This window comes from Zea mays, chromosome 6 (assembly GCF_902167145.1).
Source record: "Zea mays cultivar B73 chromosome 6, Zm-B73-REFERENCE-NAM-5.0, whole genome shotgun sequence".
Lineage (NCBI taxonomy): Eukaryota > Viridiplantae > Streptophyta > Magnoliopsida > Poales > Poaceae > Zea > Zea mays.
Window position 1 is genome coordinate 124540474 of NC_050101.1, and position 11032 is coordinate 124551505.

Here is an 11032-nt window from a genome sequence, read left to right on the forward strand (position 1 = left end):
GAGTGCTTAGCGACATCCCTCGGTATGCCGAGCATGTCCGAGGGACTCCACGCGAAAATGTCGGCGTTCGCGCGGAGAAAGTCGACGAGCACTGCTTCCTATTTGGGATCGAGCTCGGAGCCGATCCGGATCTGCTTGGAGACGTCGCTGCTGGGGTCGAGGGGGACAGATTTAACCGTCTCCGCTGGCTCGAAGTTGCCGGCGTGGCGCTTCACGTCTGGCACCTCCTCAGAGAGGCTCTCCGGGTCGGCGATGAGGGCCTCGGCGTACTCCACGCACTCCACGTCGCATTCGAACGCGTGTCGGTACGTAGGGCCGACGGTGATGACCCCGTTGGGGCCCGGCATCTTGAGCTTGAGGTAGATGTAGTTGGGGACGGCCATGAACTTCGCGCAGCATGGCCTCCCCAGTACTGCGTGGTAGGTTCCTCGGAACCCGACCACCTCGAACGTGAGGGTCTCCCTCCGGAAGTTGGAGTGCGTCCCAAAGCAGACGGGAAGATCGAGTTGTCCAAGGGGCTGGACGCGCTTCCCGGGAATGATCCCGTGGAAAGGCGTAGCGCCTGCCCGGACCGAGGACAGATCAACACGCAGGAGCCCGAGGGTCTCGGCGTAGATGATGTTGAGGCTGCTGCCTCCGTCCATGAGGACCTTGGTGAGCCTGACGTTGCCGATGACGGGGTCGACAACGAGCGGGTATTTCCTCGGGCTCGGCACGCGGTCGGGGTGGTCGGCTTGGTCGAAGGTGATGGGCTTGTCGGACCAGTCTAGGTAGACTGGCGCCGCCACCTTTACCGAACAGACCTCCCGACACTCTTGCTTGCGGTGCCGAGCCGGGGCGTTCGCCGCTTGCCCACCGTAGATCATGAAGCAGTCGCGGACCTCGGGGAACTCTCCTGCCTGGTGATCTTCCTTCTTATCATTGTCGCGAGCCCCGCCACCCTCCGCGGGTGGCCCGGCCTTGTGAAAGTGGCGCCGAAGCATGGCGCACTCCTCAAGGGTGTGCTTGACGGGCCCCTGATGATAGGGGCACGGCTCCTTGAGCATCTTGTCGAAGAGGTTGGCACCTCCGGGGGGTTTCCGAGGGTTCTTGTACTCGGCGGCGGCGACAAGGTCCGCGTCGGCGGCGTCGCGTTTCGCTTGCGACTTCTTCTTGCCTTTCTTCTTGGTGCCGCACTGAGTTGATGCCTCGGGGGCATCTTCCGGTGGGCGGCCCTGGGGCTGCTTGTCCTTCCGGAAGATAGCCTCAACCGCCTCCTGGCCAGAGGCGAACTTGGTGGCGATGTCCATCAGCTCGCTCGCCCTGGTGGGGGTCTTGCGACCCAACTTGCTCACCAGGTCGCGGCAGGTGGTGCCGGCGAGGAACGCGCCGATGACATCTGAATCGGTGATGTTGGGCAGCTCGGTGCGCTGCTTCGAGAATCGCCGGATGTAGTCCCGGAGAGACTCTCCCGGCTGCTGTCGGCAGCTTCGGAGGTCCTAGGAGTTTCCAGGGCGCACGTACGTGCCCTGGAAATTGCCGGCGAAGGCTTGGACCAGGTCGTCCCAGTTGGAGATCTGCCCCGGAGGCAGGTGCTCCAACCAGGCGCGAGCGGTGTCGGAGAGGAACAGGGGGAGGTTGCGGATGATGAGGTTGTCATCGTCCGTTCCACCCAGCTGGCAAGCCAGCCGGTAGTCCGCGAGCCACAGTTCCGGTCTCGTCTCCCCCGAGTACTTTGTGATAGTAGTCGGGGTTCGGAACCGGGTCGGGAACGGCGCCCGTTGTATGGCGCGGCTGAAAGCCTGCGGACCGGGCGGTTCGGGCGAGGGACTCCGATCCTCCCCGCTGTCGTAGCGTCCCCCACGCCTGGGGTGGTAGCCTCGGCGTACCCTCTCGTCGAGGTGGGCCCGACGGTTGCGGTGATGGTGCTCGTTGCCGAGGCGACCCGGGGCCGCAGGCGCCGTGTTGCGCGTGCGCCCGGTGTGGACCGAGGCTTCCCGCATGAATCGGGAAGTCGCGGCGCGATGTTCCGAGGGGTACCCCTGCCTTCGGGAGGCGGAGCTTTCGGCCCGTCGGACCGCGGCGTCCTCCAGGAGATTCTTGAGCTCTCCCTGAATTCGCCGCCCCTCGGTGGTTGATGGCTCCGGCATCGCACAGAGAAGCATTGCCGCTGCAGCCAGATTCTGGCCGACTCCACTAGAAGTGGGTGGTGGCCTTACCCTGACATCGTCAGCGATGCGGTGCTGGATACCCTGGGGTAGATGACGCACTTCTCCGGTCAGAGGTGGGCCCGCCCATTCCTGCCCGACGTCCCGGCGGATCGGCTCAAGTGTTCCTGCTCCCTCGTCGAGCCTGGCCTGCACCCCGCGGATTTGCTCGAGCTGTGGGTCATGACCCCTCGCCGGAACGGGGACCATAGCTAGCTCCCGTAGGATGTCAACGCGAGGCACAGACCTAGGGAGATCACCGTTCTCCGGCATACCAAGATGGTTGCCTTCGGAGGGACCCCCTAGATCGACGTGGAAACATTCACGACTTGGGCCGCAGTCCTCGTCGCCGAGGCTGCAGCTACTGTCGGAACAGTCGGAAAGGCAGTAGTCACACGCGATCATAAAGTCCTGCATGGCACTGGGGTTACCAAGTCCGGAGAAATCCCAACAGAAGTCGGGCTCGTCATCTTCCTCGGACTCCGAGGGCTCGTAGGTCGAGACGTCCGTCAGCCGGTCCCAGGGTGACCGCATACGATACCCCAGAGGGTTTGGACTTGCCTCTACGAGAGTGCCCACCAAAGCGAAGTCGCTTGGCGGGTCGAGGCTGAATCCAAAAAGCGTGAGATGGGAATCGGTTGGTACCTCTTGGTCGACGGGCGGTGACGAAGTCATGTCAGGGACTGACTGCACCATCGTCTCAGGTACGAGGGTGACGCCCAGCAAGTCCTTCGTGAGCGTGCTGGCGTCGTCCATTTGCTTGGGATTGGCGTGTTGCGGGGAGACGACGCTCGTCTTCGTCTCAGACGCGAGGTCGATGCCCGACGTGCCCCCCGTTGGGGCGCCTGCGCCGTCGACTCGCTCGACAGCCGACGAGGTGCCGCCTCCTGCTTGGCCTTGGTTGCCCCACCTCCTCCTCCGTCGGCGGGGGAGGGGACGGGGTGAGCTCGAATGTTGTTCTTCCACCACGCGGGGAAGACGTTGTCGATTCCGCCGCAGGCGGGCGGGCTGTCGGCCGCCATCGTCGTCGCCGCACGGCGGGGGAAGGAGTATCCTGTCGTAGCTGCTGTCGAGGGACATGAACTCAAGACTCCCGAAACGGAGCACCGTCCCGGGCTGGAAAGGTTGCTGGAGACTGCCCATCTGGAGCTTGACGGGAAGCTGTTCGTCAACACGCAGCAGGCCCCTACCTAGCGCGCCAACTGTCGGCATTTCGAAACCCGGGGGTCCCTGGACCGACGAGTAAATTGTCGCCGCGTGCCCCAGCCCAGATGGGTCGGCGCGAGACAGAGCGCGAAGGGGGGAGGCAGCCGGAGGGAGACGGGCGTGAGAGGTGGAATCCCGTGGCCTTCGTGTTTGTCCCGCGCCCAGGTCGGGTGCGCTTGCAGTAGGGGGTTACAAGCGTCCACGCGGGAGGGAGCGAGCGGCCTCACGCGAGCGCCGTCCCGTCCTTCCCCGCGCGGCCAACCCTCTATAAGAGGGCCCTGGTCCTTCCTTTTATAGGCGCAAGGAGAGGATCCAGGTGTACAATAGGGGGTGTAGCAGTGTGCTAACGTGTCTAGCGAAGGAGAGCTAGCGCCCTAAGTACATGCCATCGTGGCAGCCGGAGAGGTTTTGGCACCCAGTTCGTGTGTGTCGTGGCCGTCGGAGGAGCGCTGGAGCCTGGCGGAAGGACAGCCGTCGGGGCTGTCGAGTCCTTGCTGACGTCCTCTTGCTTCCGTAAGAGGGCTGAGAGCCGCCGTCGTCATAGAGCGTGCAGGGCGCCATCATTACTTGTCTGGCGGAGCGAGCCAGATGGGACGCCGATCTTATTCCCCGTAGCCTGAGTCAGCTTGGGGTAGGGTAATGATGGCGCCTCCTGTTGACGTGGTCGGTTCGTGCCCTGGGTTGGGCGATGTGGAGGCTCCTCCGAGGTCGAGGTCGAGTCTGTCTTCCGAGGCCTAGGTCGAGTCCGAGCCCCCGGGTCGGGCAAGGCGGAGACCGTCGGCTGAGGCCAGGGCTGAGTCCGAGCCCTGGGGTCGGGCGAAGCGGAGTTCGTCGTCTTCCGGGGTTGAGCCCGAGTCCGAGCCCTGGGGTCGGGCGAAGCGGATTTCGTCGTCTTCCGGGGCTGAGCCTGAGTCCGAGCCCTGGGGTCGAGCGGAGCGGAGTTCGTCGTCTTCCGGGGCTGAGCCCGAGTCCGAGCCCTGGGGTCGGGCGAAGCGGAGTTCGTCGTCTTCCGGGGCTGAGCCTGAGTCCGAGCCCTGGGGTTGGGCGGAGCGGAGTTTGTCGTCTTCCGGGGCTGAGCCCGAGTCCGAGCCCTGGGGTCGGGCGAAGCGGAGTTTCCCATGGCGCCTAGGGCCGGACTTGGCTGCTGTCAGCCTCACTCTGTCGAGTGGCTCAGCAGTCGGTGCGGCGCAGGCGGCGCTGTCCTCTTGTCAGACCGGTCAGTGGAGCGGCGAAGTGACTGCGGTCACTTCGGCTCTGTCGACTGGAGGGCGTGCGTCAGGATAAAGGTGTCAGGCCACCTTTGCATTAAATGCCCCTGCGATTTGGTCGGTTGGCGTGGCGATTTGGCCAAGGTTGCTTTTTGGTGAAGACTGGGCCTTGGGCGAGCCGAAGGAGTGTCCGTTGCTGGAGGGGCGCCTCGGGCGAGACGAGATCCTTCGGGGTCGGCTGCCCTTGCCCGAGGCTGGGCTCGGGCGAGGCGTGATCGCGTCCCTCGAATGGACCGATCCTTGACTTAGTCGCACCCATCAGACCTTTGCAGTTTTGTGCTGATGGGGATTACCAGCTGAGATTTAGGAGCCTTGAGAGTACCCCTAATTATGGTCCCCGACACATATAAAGCAGGGTATTGGGTGACTTGATTAGGATTCGTTAGAACCAGCTTGGATTCTAATGACTCGCGGGTCCGAGGCCCTGAGATTTTCTACCCCCACAAATATATTCCACATAAAAATCATATTAGCTTAGTTAATCTATACTTAAATTATGATTATTAGAGTAGAATTCAATTACAAGAATCTAAACATGATCTAAGGGGATTTGAGTTTTAAAATAAGAAAACTATCTTCCTCGGTTAAAAATGTACCAGCTCGAGCCACTGACGTCCCACGACCACGGACAAACAGGGCCCGCGTGTCGGTGGAGAGCGCACCGCGAGGCAACAAGCCGGCGGTTAACTGCAGCCGCCTGCGTCACAGCCAATGAGCGATGTGGGCGGGACCGTCCGCCGGAAACCGCCTCCACAATAAAAGAGCTCGCGCGCCGCGCAGCGCCCGCCTATGCATTCACCCACCCCACTCGGACACCGCCGCCATGGACGCTGCTGGCGGAGGCACCGTGGTAGTGGGTGGCCTCGATGATGCGGACATCGGCTTCTTCTCCCGCCGCAAGCACCGCTGCTGCGGCTGTTTCTGGACCTCATCGTCCCCGCACGCGCGGCGCGCGAGCGGAGGCGCCGACGAGGGGTGGTGGCACGACGTCAGGGAAGGGGGAAGCGGAGCAGTGTCAGGCAGGCGTCGGTGGTGGCGGCGCGGGGTGGACGCGCTCATGAAGGTGCGGGAGTGGTCAGAGCTGATGGCCGGCCCACGGTGGAAGACCTTCATCCGCCGGTTCCGCCGTGGCAGCTCGCGCCACGGGGCCAACGGCGGGGGCAAACTCAACTACGACCCGCTCAGCTACGCACTCAATTTCGACGAGGGACACGGAGCCGCCAACCCCGAGGACGGCGACTACCAGGGCTACGACCGCGACATCTCTACGCGCTTCGTAGCGCCGCTGCCTGGGTCGGCCAAGTCGTCGTCCATGGACCTCGGCGGCCGCGACGCGCCGCCGCTGTTCCTCCACCACCCGCAGTCCCCACGCGCGCCTACCGGGGGCTGACGTCGGCGCGGCGCCAGCGTAAACCGTCGGCTAGGGTGTTGTAATTAATGGGGCGGTGGAGGTGATAAGGCAGAAGGAGGAGGAGGCTGTCGCTTTCGTCTCCTTGGCCGCTCGATCGGTTGTTCTTGCTTTTTGCTTGTGGATGGAGACGATAGAGATGTCCTTATTTTTCATTTTCATTGTTTTTGTATTTTTACCTGTAGTTTTTGTAAATTAGTACTGTGGAAGACAGGAACCAGCAGTCATTGTTTTTTGTCGTCTATTTTTGAGGACTCGGAACGATATGATAATATCTCTCATCACACTGTAGTGCGTTAGTTTTGCTATCGTGGCATGGTTCTGTAATTCCAGTTTTTAGGCCTCATCTGCGTCTGAAAATGCCTTCTAGGAAGCGTTCAAGCAGGCTAGTGTATATCGGTCAGCAGTCCAACAGTAAATTTTCATTGATTTTCTCCCGCTTTTACCTCTGATTAGTATTGAATTGCACGTAAACACATCGATTTAAAGTGTTCGTATGAGGTGATGACACGGAACCTTTCCAGAATTACGCCCTGTTCGTTTCTTCAGAGATAGATCCGAAATTTTTCAAGCTGATCAAATCTTATACTCCCTCCAACAGGGCGTATAAATTTTTCAACGAATATTAGTGCAGGTGTTGACGCTATATTTGTTTCCTCCGATACCTCTGGTTTTAGTTAACAGATATGCAAGCTGTATGGAATGGAAGGCAACATTGGTGACCTTAGAACCCGTTTGGTTCATTTAGTAATACTAAAATTTAGCTAGGAGACTAAAGTTTAATTCTATCATATTGTTCTAAGGACTAAAATTATTCAAAATACATTAACGGAACGTTTGGATCCATTTATTTTAGAGGAATTAAAATTTATTTAATAAAGTAACATATTTAAATTGAAATTTAACATTTCACTACTTTCTAAAGTTCAGATATAAATCTATCTTCAATTTATGGGGTGGAGGATGGAAACGAGCCCAAAAGACTGACTCGACTCGGCTCGCTAGCCGCTCCGAGCTCGAGCAAGTTTGATCCTGAGTGTGTTTGGTCTAAAACAAACTCGATAACAGTCCCTCGTCCTCGTCCGGCACCGCCGTCGGCAATCATGGCTCATGCTCTGTGCAAGTCCATGTCATTCTAATTCTACCATGTAGCTCCGTCGATGCCATGTCTGCAAAGCACTACGAGGGACAAAACGAGAGAAAGATTATTTGCAAAGCATATAATTCAATGATTCAGCGAACAACACAGCTGAAGAATCAAATCCGATCGGCATAGCAATATAACTGGTCCTGATGTTAACATCGGACCAATCTGATCCCCTTGCTTCATTTCATGAATGGGAGTACCGGACAACACAATATTTACCTGTTGATATGTGGTCGCTAGTCGCTTAGGCAGTGTTTGGTTCCAAAACATGGGGGACAAAGACGCTTCGTTTCTAATTTGTTGTTGTTTGAATTGCTTCCATGTAGAATAGAGTGACTCTAAAAAACTAAATTATGCTCGAATATTGAATCATCCAGCTCTTCAAAATCTTTCAGACGAAATCGCTCTCTAGCATGGAAACGCTCCATCCCAACTAGCTCTGAATCAAAAGTGGCACCTTCTCGGCAAAGCTTCATCCCCTCTTCGTCCATGTTCGGTCTCTGAAGATTGATTCTAAAGCTTTCCATTGAGATTCGGTGTGCCTTTAAAGATTGCTCCCTAAAACAAACTTAATAATAGATTTTGTTATTCGCGAACCTTCAACAAAGTCTTCTCAAGATAATGCACATCAACTAAGCCAGACAAAAAACAAGAACACACATGGTGACTTATTAGCTAGGTCTATATCAAAGAAGCTAGCTTATGACATGACCGATGAGCAGTTGAATGGTGTTTGAAAGGGAAATAGGGTCAAACCTTTTCCTAAATGATTTTGGTGGTTGAAATGCACAACACAAATAATTGGACTAATTAATTTGCTCTAGATTATGTATTCTACAGGTGCTAAAGGTTCAACACAAACCAATTAAAAGATCCAAGTTAGGGTTCAAAAGAAAGGAGCAAAAGAAACCGAAGAGAACCCTGGTCTGGCGCACCGGACTGTCCGGTGCCCAAGGCCGCACGACTTCAAACTTGCCACCTTCGGGTTTCTGGAGAGCCGCTCCACTATAATTCACTGGACTGTCCGCTGTGCCAGCGGAGCAACAGCTGGCAAGCGCAACGGTCGCCTGCAACATGAACAGTGCGCAGACAGTTCGCGTAGAGTCAGAGCAGAGCCAGAAGGCGCACCGGACAGTGAACAAGACCTGTCTGGTGTGACACCGGACTGTCCGGTGCCCCAAGATGTCAGATCTCCAACGGTCGAAACCGTCAAAACCCTAACGGTTGGGTGATGTGGCTGGCGCACCGGACTGTCCGGTGCGCCCATCGACAGACAGCCTCCCCAACGGTTGAATTGGTGGTTGGGGCTATAAATACTCCCCAACCACCACCACTCCAAGCATCCAAGTTTTTCAGACATCTCATTCAATACAAGAGCTAGTGCAATCAATACAAGACACAATTCAAAAGAATCAAAGCCTCTTCAAGTCCCAAACACACTCCAAACATCTAGTGACTAGAGAGAGAGTTTTGCGCGTGTTCTTTGAGCTCTTGTTCTTGGATCGCTTTCTTCTTCCCATTCTTGTTCTTCAAGCACTTGTAATCAAAGCAAGAGACACCAATTGTGTGGTGGTCCTTGTGGGGTCTAAGTGACCCGTTTGATTAAGGAGAAAGCTCACTCGGTCTAGGTAACCGTTTGAGAGAGTGAAAGGGTTGAAAGAGACCCGATCTTTGTGACCACCTCAACGGGAACTAGGTTCATTGGAACCTGAAAGGGAAATAGGGTCAAACCTTTTCTCTAAATAATTTTGGTGGTTGAATTGCCCAACACAAATAATTAAACTAACTAGTTTGCTCTAGATTATAAGTTCTACAGGTGCCAAAGGTTCAACACAAACCAATAAAAAGTCCAAGATAAGGTTCAAAAAGGAAAGGAGCAAAACCAACCAAAGGCTGCCATGGTCTGGCGCACCGGACTGTCCGGTGTGCCACCGGACAGTGTCCGGTGCACCAGGGAGATCAACTTTGAACTCCTCAGCTTCGGGTTTTTGGAGAGCCACTCCGCTATAATTCACCGGACTGTCCGGTGTTGCACCGGACTGTCCGGTGTGCCAAGCGGAGCAACGGCTACTGCGCCAACGGTCGTCTGCAAAAGTGAACAGTGAACATGAACAGTGCGCGGACAGCGCGCGTAGAGTCAGAGCAGCTCCAGAAGGCACACCGGACAGTGAACAGTGACTGTCCGATGGTCCCAGCTGTCAGAGCTCCAACGGTCGAACCCAAATGGTTGGATGACGTGGCTGGTGCACCGGACTGTCCGATGCGCCCATCGACAGACAGCGTCCACAACGACCATTTTGGTGGTTGGGGCTATAAATACCCCCCAACCACCACACTTCAAGGCATCTAAGTTTTCAGCCATTGCATTCAATACAAGAGCTCTAGACTTCACTCCAAGACACAAACAAGAGATCAAATCCTCTCCCAAGTCCGGAATCACTCCAAACACTTAGTTGCTAGTGAGAGAGATATTTGTGTTCATTTGAGTTCTTATCGCTTGGATCGCTTTTCTTCTTCCCCATTTCTTGTTCTCAACACCTTTGTAATCAAAGCAAGAGACACCAAGTCATGGTGGTCCTTGTAGGGTCTAAGTGACCCATTTGATTGAGGAGAAAAGCTCACCGGTCTTAGTGATCGGTGGAGAGAGAGAAAGGGTTGAAAGAGACCCGGTCTTTGTGACCACCTCAACGGGGAGTAGGTTTGCAAGAACCGAACCTCGGTAAAACAAATCACCGTGTCATCCTCTTTCATTTGCTTGTGATTTGTTTTTGCCCTCTCTAACGGACTCAGTTTTATTTCTAACGCTAACCCCGACTTGTAGTTGTGTTTAAAGTTTATAAATTTCAGATTTTCCTATTCAACCCCATCTAGGCGACTTTCAATTGGTATCAGAGCCCGGAACTTCATTAGAGTCTAACCACTCGAAGTGATGTTGGGAGCATCCGCCAAGAGGGAGATCGGGACCAGCGGCGACAAGTCCGCAAGCTCGGGGAGAACCCACTCAAGGGAGTCCGGCCACAAGCACAAGGAGGAATCCTCTTCCTCCATCAAGTCCCAACGGAAAGGTGACAAGAAGAAGAAGATGAAGAAAGTGGTCTACTACGAGACCGACTCTTCGTCACCTTCCACCTCCGGCTCCGAGTCGACGTCCGCCACTTCTAAGCGCCATGAGCGCAAGAAGTATAGTAAGATGCCCCTTTGCTATCCTCGCATTTCCAAACGCAGTCCATTACTTTCGGTTTCATTAGGCAAACCACCGGTTTTTGAAGGTGAAGATTATTCTATGTGGAGTGATAAAATGAGGCATCACCTAACCTCACTCCACAAAAGCATATGGGATATTGTTGAGTATGGAGCGCATGTACCAAAGAAAGGGGACAAGGACTATGATTCGGAGGAGGACGACCAAATTATGCACTTCAACTCCCAAGCCACTACTATACTCCTCGTCTCTCTAAGTCGAGAGGAGTATAATAAGGTGCAAGGGTTGAAGAGTGCCAAAGAGATTTGGGACGTGCTCAAGACCACGCACGAAGGAGATGAGGTGACCAAGATCACCAAGCAGGAAACGATCGAGGGGAGCTCGGTCGATTCATGCTCAACCAAGGAGAGGAGCCACAAGCCATGTACAACCGGCTCAAGACCTTGGTGAATCAAGTGCGCAACCTCGGGAGCACAAAATGGGATGACCATGAAATGGTCAAGGTTATTCTAAGATCACTTGTCTTTCTTAACCCTACACAAGTTCAATTAATTTGTGGTGATCCTAGATAGAAGCTAATGTCTCCCGAGGAGGTTATAGGAAAATTTGTGAGCT

The 11032-nt window shown here is 55.4% G+C and overlaps 1 protein-coding gene across 1 annotated transcript; it reads left to right on the top strand.

The window, feature by feature from the left end:
• Positions 1–5227: 5227 nt before the first annotated feature.
• On the top strand, positions 5228–6352 carry LOC103629942 (uncharacterized). Its single transcript, XM_008651043.3, has one exon. It carries the CDS (start codon positions 5379–5381, stop codon positions 6048–6050), a length of 672 nt encoding a protein of 223 aa, XP_008649265.1. The 5' UTR covers positions 5228–5378; the 3' UTR covers positions 6051–6352.
• Positions 6353–11032: the final 4680 nt, after the last annotated feature.